This window comes from Anolis carolinensis, chromosome 2 (genome assembly GCF_035594765.1).
Source record: "Anolis carolinensis isolate JA03-04 chromosome 2, rAnoCar3.1.pri, whole genome shotgun sequence".
Taxonomy (NCBI): Eukaryota; Metazoa; Chordata; class Lepidosauria; order Squamata; family Dactyloidae; genus Anolis; species Anolis carolinensis.
Window position 1 is genome coordinate 228,219,610 of NC_085842.1, and position 20,338 is coordinate 228,239,947.

Sequence of the window (20,338 nt, forward strand, 5' to 3'; positions counted from 1 at the left end):
TAGAGGAGGAAGAAATCACTGTGACCATTTAATTACATGTAAGTAAAAAGGATTTTGTATCGATTCTGGCCCCTAATATCACTGTATAGCTGTGTCAAGTGAATGTGCCCCTTGGTAGCTTCCCTCTGTTGGTATCGTACCCGGTTACTCCACTGTGTGATGCTGTAAATTGTCTTTTTATAAAGAGTGATGCTCTGAAATGCCACACAAAATGGGTTGCAGGTAGACCATATCACATTTTCTTGTTTGTGATGCGTTCTGCCATTCGGTTACAGTGGATGGGAGGAAGAGACATTTCCAGGAAAGAGGCCAGAGGTGAGAGAGAAACACACAGCTAACCATTGCTTCCTGTTGCCTTTGTTTTCCTGCCTGAAGTGATACTGCCATGGGTGTTTTAGTTCTTTTTATCCTCTAGTATCCCATCACCTGGACAGAAGAGAAAGGTTGTTAAAAAAAGGCTGAATTAGTTGCTGAGTAAGATTGTTTAGCAAGCCTTGCATCTCATTCAAACTTATCCCCCTTTTCAGTAACTCACCTGTACTTGGGGGAAATTGCAATAGATGCTAAATCTGAAGGCTTCCATTAGAGCACTGTTTCTGAAACTATGGGACCCAACCCCAAATGGGGTCCTGAAAAATTGGGCAACAGTATAAGGTTCTTACTGTAAAAGGTTTTAATGTAAAAGTGGCTTTTTTAGACATTTACATGAATCTGTTGTGCAATGTTTACAGTGGACTCTGCAGAAGATGCTTCAGCGATGCTTCATAAAAAGGGAAATCAGTTTGTTTGCTGATTTGTTATCAGTAAGTGTTTGATTTCTATACATATTTTAAAATGCCTATACAGCTAAGGTCACTTAGGCCAAAAGGGGTCACAAGTAGAAAAAAATGAAGAACCCTGATCTAGAGAGCTACATATTTCTCATCCTCAACGTAAATAGAAATCTGTGTTGTTTCATTGAGCTATGGCTTCTTCCTTGAGTCTGTACTGACCTTTATTTGGAATGAGGCTTTGCAAGGCTACTGGCATTTCCCGGAGCGTCCGAAGTTTGAACAGCTGCTTGTAGATCTTCTTTTCTATTACCCTTGACTGCAAAGGGGTCAGGATGAGATGAATACAAAGCAAACTTTTAAACCAGATTCATGCACACAAACAGTTGCATTGCTTGGCCAAATGATCTTTCATTGCTTTTCAAAAGCTGGGAGACCCAAACACCTGGAAGACCACAGGTTGTGCAGTCCTTCCTTAAACCTACATGTGCACTGGGACTAATGTGGAGGGCATTGGACAACAACTCTGGACACCATGGTTTGAATCCCTCTCAGCCATAGATATTCACTGAGTAGCTTTGGGCAAATCACAATCTTAGAGGAATTTAAAGGCAGGAACTACCTGAAAAACCTTTCAAGGATTGGTTTGTCTTAGGGTTGCCATAAGTCAGACATGATCTAAAGGCGCATGACAACAATCCCTCAAAGAACTGACCAAGCTCTTAACACATGTAGATTTGTTCAGTTCTGAGCAAGCATGAAACTGAAAATGGAATTATAGCACTGTAATTGTAATGTGAAAAGCCCTCAGGACAAATTGCCTATCCCATTGCTTCTTTGATGTTTATCCTCCCATCTTGCACATTCATCATCATCATTATTATTATTATTATTATTATTATTATTATTATTATTATTATTATTATTTTCATTTGTGGTATTTATATACCACCCTTCTCAACCCCAAAGGGGACTCAGGGCGGTTCATAGTGTTGGCAACAATTCAATTGTTTGAACAGTTGGTTGAATAGCTAAATCCTCCGGAAGGTCCTGCTCTTGGCCCCACTGGCCTCACAGGTGCGTCTGGTGGGGACGAGGGACAGGGCCTTCAATGGTAGCCCATGGCTGTGGAACTCCCTTCCGAGTGAGATCAGGTCATCCCCTTTGATGTTTAATACTGTTTTTTATCTGATAAAAAACAGTAAAAAAAACCATCAAAGTTGACCCTCCCCTAATAAAACATTAAACATTATTAAACACATCACATAAAACAACATAATATATCACACAAAGACATAGCCATTGTCATTAAACAGTCCTGGGTCATTGCACTTTCAACTTTCATTTTAACTTTAAATATTTCTATGATGGGCCAAGTGCCTGGTTCCACAGTGCCTGTATCCTAAAGGTCAGGAGGGAAGAGGCCGACCTGATCTCACTCAGAAGTGAGTTCCACAACTATGGGGCTACCACCGAGAAGGCCCTGTCCTTTGTCCCCACCAGATGCAACTGTGAGGCCGGTGAGGCCAAGAGCAGGACCTTCCCAGAAGATTTAGCTGTTCAACCAACTGTTCAATCAATCTTTTTGGTTACAGTATGGTCCTTGTATCTCTGGGGGATAAGTTTACAATGGAAACAAGAAACCACAGATAATAGAGAACCCTACTGAAACAAATAACTTCTGCTGGATGTAACAATATAGTTTTTCCTGGGGGATATCTAATAAATTCTTACAGAAGTATTTTCTTTTATAATTTTCAGTGACCATAGAATTGCCTGGAGGACCTAGAAAATTCCTACAGAGGGCATATTTTGTCAGAGGTTAGTAGGTGAAATCATGGGTACCAGTCCCAAAGTTACAGGGGTAACATTGTATTTATTCCAGTAGTACTTGTGGCCTTGCAAAAATACATAATGCAAACATACCTTTTTGCCCCTTCTACACTGCCATATAGCCCAGATTATCAAAGCAGATAATTCACATTATCTGCTTTGAACTGGGTTATATGAGTCTACCCTGTCATATAATCTAGTTCAAAGATAATCATCTGGACTTTATATGGCAGAGTAGAAGGTGCCAGAGTTATTTGGAAGCTGCCTCCCAGGTGAGGGAATAGAGTTTTTAAAACTAAAATTTATGGCAACAATTTTTAAAACCTTAAGTCAGGAGCCTCAAAAACATTTGGTGGTTGAGGAAGTGTGTTCTATGCTGTCAGGATGGTCCCTGCTAAGTTAGGACAGATGGGGGGGTAGGGTGTCCAAATTTGATCTAGGTCTGTTTGCTCAAAGACCCTTCTTCACCTTTCCCCAGCCCATTGGTAGTTGTTCTAGTCAAAGCCTGCTAACACTACAACAATGAAACAGGCCCTATGTTTCTCTCCCATGCCCTACCTCTGTGTATCCATACTAGTCGCTTACCGTATCCCCCATTAACTCCTCTGCCTTCCCCAGAAGGGAATATACCAGGAGAATCCCAGCTTCACTTTTCCTCCTCAAGGGATCATATGTGGCCAGCAAAGACGTCCGCAGAAAGGTCTTCTTCTGATCCTCTGTGAAGATCTTCCCAAATAACTAAGGTCAAGAAATGGTTCTGTTACTTGCACTGTGTGCAAGGAGCATCATTCAAGCCCTTCCATTCATTTCCTTCTTTCTGTTTCCTTTAATTTGTACTTTTGCAGAGTTTATTATACCTTGGATGTTTCAGAAATCATATCTTGTTGGTGCTGGCCTCATTTGTAGAGAAAGGAAAATATTGGGACAGAGAAGTCCTCTTCTGTTACTAACCCCTTCTATGATAACCTACTCTTACAACAGGAATGGCCATCCCCATCGGCTGCAATCTCGTCATGCATTTGGATTTACTGGCACTCACCTCACCCACTCTGCGGATGTCTAGATAATCCAGCATCTTCTTATTTTCTGGCGTCTGGCACCACAGTTTTCCAGTTTCCCCCGTGCTCAGCCCTATGCCAGACACCAGAAGCAAATTCAGTGTTTTCTCTCAATGTCTTTCTGACAAAAAGGGATGGGATAAGAAGATTATGTAGAGCTGGGCTTTATGTTGGGTCTAATAAGTACTCCTGTGGTTTCCTTCTGAAGGAATCAATGTAAAAATACCTCTAATGTCGACTTCTGGCTGTAGTGTAAGGTAAGATGGGAGGAATGAAGACCTCAATTCAGGCCCCTTCTACACTGCCATATAAAGACCACATGATCTGCTTTAAACTGGATTATATGAGTCTATCCCGTCATATAACCCAGTTCTAAGAAGATAATCTGGACTTTATATGGCAGTATAGAAGGGGTCTTAGCTATCTGGAAGATGTTTTAGTTAAAAATCCAGATTATCCGCTTTGAACTGGGTTATATGGCAATGTAGGCTCATATAATCAAGTTCAAAGCAGACAATGTAGATCTGCTTTGATGATCTGAATTATGTGGCAATGTAGAAGGGGCCATACTTCATGAGAAGATATCTCTAATGTTGTCAGGGATTTCTACATTCTGGTTGTATGTTATGTGATTGGATGAGGATATTGCTCTGTCTTAAATGCAGGCAAGTGTGGGAAAAGGCCAGGATATACAGTCATAAGAGTTTTAGGTGATCATAAGTGTGGGAGAAAGCCAGGATATATGGTCATAAGTGTTTCAGGTGTATCCTAAGCCATTTTAAAAACATCTATAGATACACTGTAAAGACTGAACAATAATCTAGAAGGATGAGACTGATGTTAAGAAAGGAGCATTTAAATTGATTAGGGGGATTTATGGTTGCTTTCAAGTAGGGATTGGGTGTCCCTAAAGTTTACTCACCCATTTGATGAAGTAGCAGCAGATATAGGTACCTAATAGCCTCTCTGGCAGAATAGCTCACCTCTTCCATTGAATCTGAAATACAGACTCCAAACTGGGCAACTTGGTGTCCCAAAGCAGGGAGTTCACCAGATTTCTGATGCAAAAGATAACAAAGTGAGAGAGAACTCTTTACCCTGAAGTTGTCAGCTCTGCCCCTCTTTCGATTTATCTCTGTTCCTACAAAGCCATGGCTAGGACCATTGGCAGAGCTCTGCACTCTGTATTTCTGGGATGAATGGACTACCGTGTTTCCATGAAAATAAGACATAGTAGAGGTTTTGCTGTATTGCCAAATATAAGACATCCTCCAAAAGCAAGATCTAGGAGGGAGAAGCTGCCGTCGAAGACACGTGTGGCACGAAGGAGAAGGAGGGAAAGGCATGCGCTGCATACATCTTCCTTGGCAGAGGAGGAGGGAGCCGCTGCTGCCGCCGCCACTGCAACCAAGGAAGGTGCGTGTGGCGCGAAGGAGAAGGAGGGAAAGGCACACGCCATTCCCTCCTTCTCCTTTGCACTGCACGTGCTTTCCTCGGCTGCGGCAGCTCCCTCCTCCTCTGCCGAGGAAGGCGCATGCGCTGCAAAGGAGGAGGGAAAGGCGTGTGCCTTTCCCTCCTTCTGCTTCACGCCACACGCACCTTCCTCGGCGGCAGCAGCGGCACCTCCCTCTCCTCCTCCGCCAAGGAAGATGTATGCAGCGCGAAGGAGGAGGGAAAGGCATGTGCCTTTCCCTCCTTCTCCTTCATGCCACATGCACCTTCCTCAGTGGCAGCAGCTCCCGCCTCCTCTGCTGAGGAAAGTGCATGTGGCATGAAGGAGAAGGGAAAGGCATGCGCCTTTCCCTCCTCCTTCGCGCCACACGCACCTTTCTCAGTGGCGGCGGCTCCCTCCTCCTCCACCGAGGAAGGTGCTTGTGGCATGAAGGACAAGGAGGGAAAGGTGTGTACCTTTCCCTCCTTCTCCTTCACGCCGCATGTGCCTTCCTTGGCAGAGGAGGAAAGAGCTGTTGAGTAACAAGAAAGGAATCGTGAAAAAAATAAGGCATCCCCTGATAATAAGACCTAGCACATCTTTGGGAATTAATATAAGACACTGTCTTATTTTTGGGGAAACACGGTATGTGTAGGAGACAATCTCTGTTGCAAATTTGAGAAGGGATTGTGACAGAATTGATGTATTGCAGGATACCGGATCCTTAAACATGCAACTAAGTATACACTACTGTTGTTGAAACATGGTAGCAATTTGCAACATGATGCAAGACAGTATCATAGCATAGACTCCATCAGGACTGTAGGGCAGATTGTTCCTATTGCAATGTGAAAAGAGGTTGGCATTGCAGGTGATAGCGGTGATAATATGATGGCTCCTGATATAGTATCTAAAAACATTTCATTTAGAAAGAGCACTTTAGAGAAAAAGGATGTGTATACAGTCATTAAGGTGTAATATCTCTGATTAAAGGTGTATCTACACTGTAGAATTAAGGCAGTTTGACCCCACTTAATTGCCATGGCTCAATGCTATGGAATCCTGGGATTCTGTAGTTTGGTGAAGCACCAGTCCTTATTGGCAGACCTTATAAAACTCCCATGATTTCATAATATTGAGCAATGATAGTTACTCTTCCTGAATGATATGTTTTTAGGAACTAGGGTACATCTATACTGTAAAATTTGACACCACTGTAACTTCTGGAGAATGCTTTTTAGTCTGAGGTGGGATAAGGAAGAGAGACTGAGAGGCATGATAAAATAACTCTCAAAACAGTAGTAACTTGGAAGGGGAACAGACTACAGAAAATGACAAAGGAGTAATATCTTTACTTTATGCAACAACACAAGGTCACATAAAAGAAGACTGATTGGTTGAAGGCAAAAGCGCACTTTCATGTGCCTTTCATTTATGCATTCTCACATCTAGCTAGCTGAATGAGGAGGATCCTTTGGCGGGGGGGGGGGGGGTCATATATAGGTATTCCTGGATTCCTAAAGCCAATTACAAGTTGTTGTTTTTTTTAAAAAATAAGACCAGACTGAAGACACCCTCCCAAGAGCAAGGAGAAAAGCCAATTTGGGCCTCATGTCTCCTAATTGAGCCAGTGTGTGGGCTTACTTCAAAATCTGGTATACGAATAGCATGGCGAAGCAATGAAGTGCTGCATTTAATAGCCCTCGATCTCTCTTGGACATCGTGTGAATGAATCCAGAAATTGATGTGCTGTGGAAGAAAGAGAGATTTGGCATCATAGCAGCATCTATCCAAAGCTTGCACACCAAACAAGATTGAGAGTCATCAACTTCGCAGGACTGGCCACAACAGCCAAATGTCCAATCACAATCTCCCAAAGCAGTTATTTTATTCTCAGCTCAGGAATGGAAAACGGAATGTCTATGGACAGCAAAAGAGATTTTAAGATAGGCTTAAACCTAACCTTAAAAAGTGGAATAAACATTGAGAACTGGAAAGCCCTGGCCCTCAAGCATTCTAACTGGAGGCCAGCTGCCAGCTGTTACCAATGATGAATAAGAGAAAGAGAAAAAAATTATATAACAGCCCCTGGAGCCTTTAAGACAACATCGAGTGTCACTCCAAGAAGACAACGACTAAATCATTTCCCTGCTAGATTCTCCCTGATATTAACCACAGGGTATTTTTTCTCTTAAACTCACTCACCTCCAATATAAATAGTAGGTGGCTTGTGGTTGGAACCTCAGACAACAATCCCCTCAGCATAGTTTCCATTGTGTCTGAGGATGATTTGTAGAGAGCCTGAAAAAAAAAGAAAGCAGATGAAGAGTCAGTGGAGAAAGAATTCTCTTGTCTATAGATATAGCTTCATTATTAAGGGCAACTGGTATCTTAAAGCACATTTGTTCCTCTTTATGATGAAACGAGCAGCTGAGGAATAGGTTCCTAGTGCAAACCCAAGAAACTACTTCAAAGGGATCCTGAAAACAGTGTCAGAAGTGGACACGGAAGCAACAACTACTGCACAAAACATAATGTATATTGCAAGAATCCAGAGTTCTTTAACCAGTCTGGAAGAGCACAGATTAGCAGCACTTCTGAATGTTGGTGTTCATGGGTCTGGTGTAGATGCACCACAGGGTCAAAACTGGATTTCGACCTTCCAAATTGGGCATCTTCACACCTATCTTAAAATAAATTCAGAATATATCCAGCTAAGCTAAGGGAAACCCTGTTGCTTAGTGTGTCAAAATAAAGATCCCTCTATTGGAAGTAAATTGTGGACAATAACAATAATGGATTCAGAACTACCTCTTCCTTACTTTTTTATGTCTTTCCTGGGAGACATGTATATATTTTCCATCCCATAGCAGCCATAGGAATAGAATGTTACTAAGAAATATGGGTTAAAGATGGAACCTGGGCTCATAAATCCAAGAGCAGCATATTTGCCACGGCACTGAGATATCTATGTTTACCTGACTGTGAGAATTCTCTGGTTCTGTTTCCATGCTGAAAATACCATGGAGAGCCAGCCGCAGGATGCACGATTCCAACTCACGATCAAGAGGTGGCTTGATTTTGCTGGTAGGACAAATGAAAAGGGAACCATTTATGCAGAGTCCGAAAGGAGATGTCACATAGATTTGTATGTGTGTGGATGATAATATATTTGTTAGAAACTATACTCTTGCTTTTTAGTAGGAACTTTCAGCAAAGTAATCTATTTGCATATTCATGATCTATGGAACATGCCCTGCATGTCCTTGAGAAGCATCAGTCTAACAAGAAAAGTGATAGGAAATAAAGGAACACAGGCAAATAGAGAGGCCAATGGATGAAGGGCTTTTCCATTCCAACAAACTCATTTGTCTTTCTTTTTTTAAAAATATTTTATTTATGATTTTAACCTGAAACTCATTTGTCTTTCTAAGTCCTTGATGAAGACTATAAGTTTGTGCAGGATGTAGTTGAGTTCCAACAGTCTGAATATAGAAAATGATTGGTGGGTTTGTTCATTAAACAGCAGGGATGGGATGCTACTGAACAGAAAGATTTTGCTATTATTAAAAATGTTTTTAATAAAAACTTTGAAAATTCACCAAAAATCTTAGGATAGTTCAAATGTTCTTAGATTTGGTGAGCTAACAGTGGTAAATGTGTTCTACTACTGTAGCAAATTTCATTAGGATAGGTAAAAAATGAGGGGGAGAGAAGCCCCTTAATTTTCCCCATTGACAATAATGTTTTCCTTCATGCACATGAGCATCCGCCATTAACGAGGTACATACGAAGATTTGGAAGTTTCGGGAAGTTTTTGCATTCAAAATTCAGAAATGACTGTAGAAATGAAACGCTAACGCCCCCTACTTTCGAAGCGAGTTTAGAACCATTTTTTTCATGGATCGCACATGCCTAATTGGTAGACGTGTTACCTGAGATTGTAGACAGCCAACATTGCGCAAGAGAGTGTGAACGATGGCACAGAATGGCAGGGCAGTGTCTCCATCACCATCTGAGAGAGAATAAGAAGTACAATACCAAGAAGTGGCAATCCATTAAACTTCCATGTTGCCTCCAAAGCACATTAACAAACAGAGCTTCTGTCTTTCCATCATCTCCACTACTGACACAGACAATTACATAATTTTCATCTGTCCTCTATTCACAAAGCTCCTCAGTTAAGCATTAAACATTGCAGTTCATTCCATGTATCAAGTTTTGCTACATCATTCTAAATTTGGGGTTTCCTCTCTTCCAAACCCTACCTACATTGGTATCCCTTCATCCCTCTGCAGTGCTTGTGCTGGCTGAACTGCTGACCTGAAGGTTGGGTTGCTGACCTGAAGGTTGCCGGTTCGAATCAATGAGATCAATCAGTCAGCTCTAGCATGCAGTCACATGAGAGAAGCCTCCCACCAGGATGGTAACACATCCGGGCATCTCCTGGGCAACATCTTTGTAGATGGCCAATTGTCTCACACCAGAAGTGACTTGCAGTATGTTCTCAAGTCACTTCTGACATGATAAAAAATCCCTCTGGCACCCCTTCTATGCTTTTTCCCTCTAAAAATGAGACTCAAAGTGGTTTACAGTAAAACCAGCACAATACAATTTAAAACCTAAAAATATACAAGCATTCAAATAGGACTAAATTGTATTAATGGTATTATACTTTTGTTCTCCAACACTGACATCCAAGACTTCTGGGGTCAAATTGGACTTACCAATACCACCTCCACCAATTGTGCTTTTGTATATGGGAGATCCAATGTGTCTTGGCCATTCTTCAAGGCAGCTAAGCAAGTGGCAGAGACGGCACGGAGGAAGTTAATATTCTCCTCATTGCTCTCTGTGAATGTCTAGAAAATTCATTATGGTTATTATGTATTAGCAGAAATAGTATATTTTAATATCCCACACTTCTGCCAAAAGGCATCCCAAAACAACCGAAAATAAAAAATAGGACAGTTCTGCTTGTAGGCTTCCAAAGTAAAAGACACATCAGAAAAGGAAGAAAAAGCACAGATGATGATGGTGGCAGTGATTCCTGCATTGGGCATGAGTTTGTCCTTTTCTCCGACTCACTACCTTCACAGGTATGTCTGGTGGGAACATGGGACGTATTTGAATTCTTGTCTTTCTTTCTTATTGCCTGTATAATAATTTTATTTCAGAATAAAATGTAACAGGAAAGTAAAATAAACCAAAGGGGTGGGAAGGCATCTTTTTATATATCGGACAACCTGGCATGTCTTGTGCTTCTAGGATGGTGTCAATTTTCTTCTATATCTGGCACATACTATAGAGCCAGCCTTTTCCTCACATACAGTATCCCTGAAAATGGAAATAGCAGTGCATCATTATGTACTGTGGTTTCCTGATGGAATCTGAGGTTTCCTTTTTTGTGGCATGACAATGCACATAACGTTCATTCTGTACAAAGTACAGAGGTTTTGAGGTTTGTTAGGTTGAGAGTGCTGAATGAAACTCTCCTTGTCTTGCTTGAAGGCTCCACAGTAACTTCTATCAGGTTGGTAGGCACAAAAGACAGAGCCATTCTGTGATGGTCCCGCCCCACACCTACCCTCTATTATTATTATTATTATTATTATTATTATTATTATTATTATTATTATGGTTTAATTGTTTTGTATAATGTCTTGTTTCAAAAGGTGGGCATTTCTGCCCATTTTTAGCTGAATTTGGGCTATTTCATATTTTTCATTTTATGGTTCTGGTAGCTTATTTTACTTTCTTGCTTATTTTGGTGTGTTGCTTATATTGCTCCTGCAGTTTAGCAATCTGGAGGAAGAGGGGTAATTCTGGTTAATTATTTCACCTTTTCTGTATGCCCTTGTAAAGCAAGTAGAATTAACTCAATCAAATAATGAAAAACACTGCAAGCAACTCTAGTGGGTGGAAGCAGCATAGGATACTGTTTTGTTTTGTTTTTCTGTGTCAGGAGCGACATGAGAAACTGCAAGTCGCTTCTGGTTTGAGAGAAACATCTGAAAGGACGTTGCTCACCATCCTTGTGGGAGGCTTCTCTCATGTCCCCTCACAGGGAGCTGGAGTTGACAGAGGGAGCTCACCCACTCTCCCCGGATTTGAACTGCCGACCTGTCGGTCAGCAGTCCTACTGGCACAAGGGTTTAACCCATTGTGCCACCGGGAGCTCCAGGACACTGTGTAAGTATAGAGAGAACAAAATGGGAAGAAAGAAATGACAGAAATAATCCCAATTTCTTTCAACAAGGAGTTTTCAGCAGATTCCCCTCTTGTTTGCTAAGAGAAAGAATCACACTGCATTTGTCAGATAACTCCAATGCATGAATTTATACTGCATTTCTGTGTATGAGCTCTGTATATGTCAGACTAATATCCATGGTTTCATTTGCCCACTTCTGATGAAATATGCCCTCTCTAGGCATTTTCTAGATCCTCCAGGTGTTTCTATGATATGACATAGATCCATGCTAGAGTACCCTCCAATAGCTAGAGAGGTATCTTGGCATTTTCTAATTCTTCCTGTGTGTCTCTGTGGTATGTTTCCTTTGGACATGGTTAGGGTGATCATACTGTACATGTATAGTGTATATTGCTATGAGAAAGAGTTCACTTTTAAGTTAGTATAAACTTATTTTAAACCAATAACTGCTACATAAACCGTGGGGGGCATCGTAAACATATTTCCAGTGTAATAACAGAGCAGTAATGGGTAAAGTGCCACAGAGCAAAAGAGAATGGAAAAATATTGTGCTTTAGGTTCTTCAGACATTGGGTTTCCATCCAAGAGTAATGAAAAGGAAGGAGATGTACATACCTTTTCTTCACTGTGAGCATATTCCATGATGCCCATGATGACTTCGACATCCAATAAACTGGTCTGCTCTGAGTGGACTGACAGGAAGGAAGGGGTGGGAGAGTCCAGGGTGTCTATTGAAGCTAAGGGAAAGGGGGAACAGAGTGGTAGAGGAGTCGTAGAAGCAGAAAGAACTTAAGGCCTCCTCCCTTTTTTGTTGTATTATGTGCCACAGTTTAGAGCAGGGGTCCTCAAACTTTTAAAACAAAGGGCCAGTCCACAATCCTTCAGACTGTTGAGGGGCCAAATTATCATTTGGGGAAAAAACCGAACAAATTCCTATGCACACTGCACATATCTTATTTGTAGTGCAAAACAACAATAACAATGAAAGAACAATACAATATTTAAAAATGAAAACAATTTTAACCAACATAAACCTGTCAGGCTTTCAATAGGAAGTGTGGGTCTGATTCTGGCAAATCAGATAGTCAGGTTAATTAGGATTGTTGTTGTTGAGTGTCCTCAAGTCATTTCAGACTCTGGGTGAGCCTAAGTCTAAAATTATTTATTTATTCATTTACTACATTTATATCCCACCCTTCTCACCCTGAAGGGAACTCAAGAGCAGGTGTATGTACATACAATATATTAGCATAGCACAATATTAGCATTATATATTACTATATTGAACTATACCACTATACTGTATTATACCGTGTTTCCCCAAAAATAAGACAGTGCCTTATATTAATGTTTGCTCCCAAAGATGCACTAGGTCTTATTTTCAGGGGATGTCTTATTTTTCCATGAAAAAGAATTCACATTTATTGTTGAACAAAAAAAATGAACATTTATTATATACTGTACAGTAGTTGTCATCTCAAACCAGCGTAACCAGACAAACTGTGAATCCTATCAAGAATTTCTTATTACTACCATTATTTCCATGTACAACAATCTATGGTATGTACATTTACCAATCCTGCATGCTCTGGTGTTCTGTTCAGCGGACGTGTTTCCAAACAAAAACTTTGCTAGGTCTTACTTTTGGGGGAGGCCTTCTATTTAGTAATTCAGCAAAACCTCTACTAGGTCTTATTTTCTGGGGATGTCTTATTTTAGGGGAAACAGGGTATGTAATATATAACATATAATTAATTTTGTTATATAGTATTATTATTAGTATTATATGATTAAAACTGATATAAAATATCAGGGCGGGGGCCAGGTATATGATCTTGGAGGGCTGCATCTGGCCCCTGGGCCTTAGTTTAGCGACCCCTGGTTTAGAGCATCTATATATATAAAAATGTAAGGTGACATTTTACTATGGAGTAAACAACAAAACCACTGAACCAAATCACACTAAATTTGGTCACAAAAGAAAGTCATCTAATCTATGTCTTTCAATTGAAAAAAAAAACCCTAGAAAAATAACCCAAATTACAGAGGATGAGGAAGAGCCTTTCTCCCCCTAACTGCCAGTCAAAAAGGTAGGCCCTGCTGCCTTTAGGCCTCCCGCTGCCTTTAGGCTCCGCCCCTTTTGTTTCCTAGCAACTCCCTCAGCCAAAATGGCATCCAGGCACAGGCAGAGTGCATGTAGGCCTCATTCACACTGCCTATAAAATAGAGATTATCTGATTTGAACTGGATTATATGGCAGTGTAGACTCAAGGCCCTTCCACACAGCTATATAACCCAGAATGCCAAGGCAGATAATCCACAGTATCTGCTTTGAACTGTATTATCTTGAGTCCACAGTGCCATATACTCCACTTCAATGTGGATTTTATACAACTGTGTAGAAGGGGCCTCATATAATCCAGTTCTAAGCAGATAATATAAGATTATAAATATAATATGTAATAATTACTGTGGTATAATAATACAGAACAATATAATCTTTACAATCAGGACAGTAAATAAAGAACAATATTCTGAAAACAGGGAAATTCCAGACAGGAAACAACCAGGGCCAACTAACACCTCCCAACAAAGAATTCCGCCAGGCTTTGAAGCTGCAAGGTCATTGAATGCTAATCAAGGTGGCTAATTGCAGTACTCCTACCTGCTGCACTGAGACTATTAATTGCTATTCAACCTGACCAACCAAGGATTCTGAACGGTAAAAAGTGGCCAGGCTTGCAAGCACCAAGGCTATTCAGTGCTATTCAACCTGGCCAACCAAGATTTCCCCTAGATAGAAAACCCCCAGACTTTGAAGCCACGAGGCTACTCCATCCCATTCAATCTGGCCTAGCAAGGATGCCCTATGTAGAAAGCAGCCAGGCTTTTAAGCTGCAAGACTATTCAGTGCAATTCAAGCTGGCCAAACAATGATTCCCCTACAAAGGAAGTAGCCAGGCTTCAAAGCGGCTCACCAAACAAGGATTCCCCTAGGTATAACACAACCAGGCATTGAAGCTGCAAGGCTATTCAGTGCAATTCGTCCAAACCAACAAAGGATTAACCTTGGTAAAGGCGGCCAGGCTTTGAAGCAGCTATACTACTCTGTACTATTGAAGCTTACCAACCAAAGATTCCCCTAGGTAGCATGCAGCCAGGCTTTGAAGCAGTGAAGCTATTCATTGCAATTCTAGCAGCCCAAAAAACCATTCCCCTAGAATGCAAGTTCCCAGGCTTCCTAGCAGCATTCCAGCTCCCCAAACAAGGATTCCCATAAGAAGAAAACGGCCAGGCTTTGAGGCTGCAATGCTATTTGCTGCTATTCCACCTGGCCAACAAATGATTCCCTTAAACCACAGCAACGCGTGGCCGCGTAGAATCTTAGAATCAGAATTGATCATAAAAGCCATCTAATCCAACCCCTTGTCATGCAGGTATACACATAAGTATGCCCATCTAACATCTCTTTTGTTTAAGGATTTATAAACATTACTGTTTTTTAAAAAAAACTACATTTATTTATTTTAGTCATTTTAATAGCAAGACATAAAGGGTTTTTACTTGTAGCTACAATGGCCACCAGTGTCTTTGGGGTCTCATAACTCTGTGACCGATTGCTTTTTGAAGGTCACTTCCCATGCTCTGAACGCACCCAACCAACCATCTGCTCCATCCCATGCAGGCAAGTCTCCTTGATCTGCATCCCGGTCCTTCCTTACCTTCCATTACAGTTCCAAGGATGCTATCTGTGGTGAAGGTTATTGCTGCAGAGGTTTGGGGTATTATGGAAGGCACCTCTATTCTGTTCATATTGCAGCTTTGCTCCGGTTTCTGTTTCTTCCCCTCCTTAGGTTTAGCACCGTGTGGGTTGATTTTGCAGTTTTTGCAGCAATCCCAGAGTATCCGTGTGCTTTCACCATCTCCTACGGAAATATCTCTATTTGCTCGGCAGGAGTGAAAATTCCAAAGCCTGGAAGGGGTCTTCCCCTGGACTTTTGTTTCAGGGGCCATTGCCTGCTTTCTGCAGTAGTCCATGTGTTGCCCACCTGTAGAAACAGCTGCAGGTATCTCAAGTGTATTGCTGTTTTCCTCTCCCAGGAGGTGAAGACTAGAGTTCCTTTTTTGAATGAGGACCCGAAGCCTTTCCAGCCTAAAAAAGGGTGAAGAAGATACTATAATAAATAGGTTTTTTGGAATCTCGTCTTATTCTATATTGCTAAATCAAGTTTGCCTTGCCTTACGCCAGGTGATGTAAGCTGTGTCTACACAGGCAAAATAAAGGGGATGATGCCTGTTGCAACTGCTGCAGGGAGTCCACACTGATATCACAGCAGAAGCGAGGATTTTAGCTGTAGGTTTAAGGGAACTGGAATTTACCATGAACTATTGGCCCAGCTGGCCATATGATCTCCAAAAGGTGTTCAGAGTAGTTCCATAACATTAGATGCAAAAGGCCTATGCTTCATCTGGGGCAGCTCCAGAGCAGTTTACTCTAAGTGTAAATTCATCCTTAATCTGGAATATCTTTGGACGCCAATGAGATTTTTTATTAATTTTTTATTTTGAATATATTCAAGCTTATTACATATAGACAGACAAAATATATTGATAATTAATAAGGTCTATACAAATGTAATTTAACAGTAAAATGTTATTAAAGAAAAAAAATACTCCAATGAAAATATTAATGTATTACAGAGTATTAAAATGCCCCAGGTCCACAGGAGTATTTATGAGGATAGATTCTAGACTCAGTATTCTACAGTAAACACATTTTCACATTATGTATATTGTCTTGAGTATCTGCCAGTGTTCCTTTTTTGATAACAAAAAACGCAACCAACATTTTTTATGTTAAAAATACAACTTTTTATTGTCTGTCAAAAACTCTACATGGCAGTGAGGTGAAACTCACTCTTCAGCTGGCCATGTCATAAAATGATTGCCGTGTCCATCTAGTTCTATGTGAATTCTGTAACAAAAGGTCAGTCTAGTGCACCTTGGTTCAATTTGGTTGCACGTGTTCCATTTGGTTGCACATAAATCCACACTTAGCGTTAGTGGAGAAACGTACTCAGAAATGTATCCCATTTGATTTAATGGAACTTGCTGTCAAGCAAGTGAATATGTGTTGTAGTTTAAATATAGTCCTCTAGGGATTAAGACTATAATTCTAGTGAATTCAATCAGGGAGCATTTCTGGGTAGATATGCACAGATTTGCACTGTATTGAAGGCCTGGTGAAGTTATCTGCAGAGTGTTCCTCAACTGGGGTGCCTCTCTGGCAAACACCTCTCTTGCTTCATCATATAATTCAACATATTCTATGATATAGACTTAGGCCCCCCTTCCACATAGCTGTATGAAATCCACATTGAACTGGATTATATGGCAGTGTGGACTCAGATAACCCAGTTCAAAGCAGATAGTGTGGATTATCTGCCTTGATATTCTGTGTTATATAGCTGTGTGGAAGGCCCCCTAATCAAGGCATTTAGGTGTGAAAATACATTCTAAGGAGTTTTGGTTTTAGTTTTAATTTTGATACAATCTTAAATGTGTGTGTGTATGTATGTAAATTCAAGTTGCTTGATAATTGATGAGGATACCATGAATTTCCTAAGGTATTTTTTAGTGGTTTTGGCGGCTCCTTCCTCTGAAATGTAGCCTACTGCATCTGGCATCCTACTTAGGTTCCAAGATCAGAGGGTATCTAATGCCTGACATTCTCCTAAACCAGTGGTTCTCAACCTGTGGGACCTGTGTGTTTTGGCCTACAACTCCCAGAAATCCCAGCTAGTTTACCAGCTGTTAGGATTTCTGGAAGTTGAAGGCCAAAACATCTGGGGGCTCACAGGTTGAGAACAACTGTTCTAAACTGGATTTTTAGCTTCAGCTAGAGTTGACACATTTCTGAATGATAATCCAATGGGTCTACTATAATTAAATGCAGCATTTGGCTTTACAAAGGGTTGCTGTGAGTTTCCGAGCTGTATGGCCATGCTCCAGAGGCATTCTCTTCTGAAGTTTCGCCCACATCTGTGCCAGGCATCCTCAGTGGTTGTGAGGTCTATTGGTAACTAGGCAAGTGGGGTTAGTTTCCAACAGACCTCACAACCTCTGAGAATGCCTGCCATAGATGTGGGCAAAACGTCAGGAGAGAATGCTTCTGGAACATGGCCATACAGCCCAGAAAACACATAGCAACCCAGTGATTCCAGCCATGAAAGCCTTCAGCAACACATTGGCATTACAATGTTACCTACTTGGAGAATTATGATTTTATAAACATAATAAGACATTAAAATGACAGGAAAATATTTAGTAGGTGAAATATACAGCATAGTGAATTCTTGATCAAAGATGACATTTGAAGGCTCATATGACCAAGAACATATCTCTTTTAACATTAATGTGGAAGGAAGTGTATAATCAATCACATCTTTGTGACTCACAAGTGGCTTAGGTGGAATTAGACTACATTTCCGTGGTGGTTTTGCTAATTCCTTCCTCTGAAATATAGCCTACAGCACTTGGTAGTCACTGATGGTCTCCCATCCAAGTTCTAACCAGAGTGACACTTTTTAGCTTCCAAGGTAAGATAGGATTTCAATACTTTGGGTATTAAGGCTCATATGGGGTTGGGGTTGGGAATTGGAAAGTCGTGTTGTATCAAACTATTGTTGGTAACTGTAGACTGCATAAAGTATAAAACAATAATTTTGCCAAAATATCTTTGATTCCAACTGATTATTAAAACTCAAAATGCTGATATTCCCTTTGATACCCAAAACCATTCTTGTCCAACCTGTTGTCAGAGTTAAATGTTTAAATGTTAAATGTTTATTGTTTTAATTATGCTTTAATTGTATTCTAATGTTTATTATAATTATTTAAATGACTATTTTTGTATTTGTTTTTAAAGGCATTGGATTATTGCCACACTGTGAAGCCGCCTTGAGTCCCCTCCGGGGTGAGAAAGGTGGGGTAAAAGTATCGTAAATGAATAAATAAATAAATATTCCCACAGAAGTTTTAGACTATAATTCCAGTCTGGGGATTCTGAGAATTGTAGTTCAGCACATCTGGAGGACATTATTCAGGAAAGCTATTGTAAACTGTATTTAGAGACCTCAAGGAAAGGATGTATAGTATTTGATCCTCCAGATGCTGTTGAACTGTACTTTGTATTATCTCTAATTCAAGGCTATGCAAGGACTGATGAGATCTGTAGTCCAGCAACATTTGGAGGGGCATGTATTCCCCACCTGTTGGGATATGAGCCTGTTCCTGTGCTAAGTTCATCATTTTTGCTTTACATGCTTTCAGTAGAACTTGCTGTATAGGTGGAGGTGGCACCCCATTCAATTGAAGCAATTTATAACAATTTTGACTTCTAAAGATAACTTTTTGAGACAAATACTGCTAATTCAAGGCACAAGAAGTCTTCACAACCTGCCTTTAATTACGATAGATAATTACAGCACTCAGGTGCAGAAACCACAGAGAAACTCCACTTACATATCGAAATGTAATGCTTCTCTTTCTTCCTACCAAAGAAGAGTTGTCAAGGCTAGAAAATAAAAAATACAATTAAAAACTAAGCCCACAGCACAAATCTAGGTCAAGAGAAAATGTCACCTTTCTGCTGTCACCTTGCACTTGATCTGATGTGATCCACAAGTATATCCCTTCCTACTAGAATAATAAATCTGTTCAAGGTACCCAACCACATATAATATGAGCATTAGATTACTAAGGCCTCATCTGTACTGGCTATGTAATGCAGTTTCATATCAGTATTGAAGAAAGTGGTTTCACTGTGCAGATGATTACATAGGAAATCCTGAAACCAGTTTGCGGGCTGGATGGTGATTACACAAACCACAGAGCACTGATGTGCACTAAGGGCTTTCCTTTGCATGCTTTCCTGGATATTTCTTGTATAGATGGGGGGGGGGGGTATGTTATCAATTTCTCTGGATTGCTAGATTTTCTCTCTCTGTCTCTCACCACACCAGCCTCCCTCCCCTCCCTCCAGTTCTTCTGTAGGGGTGCATCTGTACTCTGGAATTAATGTAGTTTAACTGCTGTAGTGCAATGCTATGGAATCCTGGTTGTTTTACAAGGTCTTTAACCTTCTTTGCCAAAGACTGCTGGTCCCCCTACCAAACTACGGTTCCACAGCATTAAGCCATGGCATTTGAAATGGTGCAAAATTGCATCCATTCTACAGTGTGCAGCCATCCCAGGAAATGAAATAGGAAATTGAGATTTTCAAGTTTAGGACCTATTGACCTTGGGCGCATCTACATTGTAGAATTAATGCAATTAGACACCACTTTAACTGCCCAAGAATGCAACAGACCTTGTAAAATGACAAGCCCCATGATTCCATAGCATTGAGCCATGGCAGTTAAAGCAACGTCAAACAGTGCAGATGCACCTATAATAAACCTTTCCTTCCATACGTTTTATGGAGCCGTACAGACTTGCCTCTGATGTCATATGGAAAAGCTGTCTCCTGTACTTTGAGTACACAATAATACTTAGCTGAAATGGATGGTCATTTTTGTGGAAAATGCCCCCCTCCAAAGAGAGAGAGAGAGAGAGAAAGGGAGAGAGAGGCAGGTCTTACAGAAAACCTCTGGCTGTTAGAGGTCCACTAGCACCTTGAAGGCAGATACACACAAACACCAGCAGAGGGCTATGTCACAATGGAAGAGGTGTTACTGTTACTGTAGCAACCAGAACATTGTTCTTCTTCACCTTATGTGTGTGTATTTCAAGCTGCTCCTCTACCCACCCTGTTATAGTACAAATCTGTTTCCTTTTGATTCACACTCATTTTGGAAATATCCTTTCATTTCTTTTTCAAAGAATGAAGTGCCATTCCATCCAAACCATACATTCATTAACTGATCCTTGAAGTAGTTTTTCTTTCAGAAATGGACTTTGCGGTTTAGTTTTCTGCCCATATTTGTGTTCATAATGTTTACCTCCAACTCATGGTTCAGGCCACAGTTCACCT

The 20,338-nt window shown here is 40.7% G+C and overlaps 1 protein-coding gene across 3 annotated transcripts; it reads right to left on the bottom strand.

Moving 5' to 3' along the window:
- On the bottom strand, nucleotides 1–19,975 carry LOC100560897 (maestro heat-like repeat-containing protein family member 7). 3 transcript variants are annotated; one of them, XM_008103490.2, is made up of 14 exons: nucleotides 19,804–19,975; nucleotides 18,829–18,880; nucleotides 15,027–15,457; nucleotides 11,920–12,041; nucleotides 9,821–9,955; nucleotides 9,029–9,108; nucleotides 8,072–8,177; nucleotides 7,299–7,394; nucleotides 6,738–6,842; nucleotides 4,584–4,719; nucleotides 3,643–3,734; nucleotides 3,189–3,341; nucleotides 993–1,089; nucleotides 1–426 (listed from the first exon to the last, which is right to left on the bottom strand). In XM_008103490.2, coding segments are annotated over exons 2-14 (1,587 nt in total). In that variant the 5' UTR covers nucleotides 18,831–18,880; nucleotides 19,804–19,975; the 3' UTR covers nucleotides 1–394. The 3 variants fall into 3 exon arrangements, with proteins under 3 accessions (XP_008101697.2, XP_062827921.1, XP_062827922.1); XM_062971851.1 differs by having other exon boundaries at nucleotides 19,779–19,975; XM_062971852.1 differs by having other exon boundaries at nucleotides 19,946–19,964.
- Nucleotides 19,976–20,338: the final 363 nt, after the last annotated feature.

Excerpts from the sequence above, each read along its gene's own strand:
- LOC100560897 (XM_008103490.2), bottom strand. Across the intron at positions 12,042-15,026 it reads CCTTGGAACTGTAATGGAAG|CTTCAATAGACACCCTGGAC; the intron begins GTAAGGAAGGAC and ends CCTTTCCCTTAG. Across the intron at positions 3,342-3,642 it reads ACATCCGCAGAGTGGGTGAG|TTATTTGGGAAGATCTTCAC; the intron begins GTGAGTGCCAGT and ends TCTTGACCTTAG.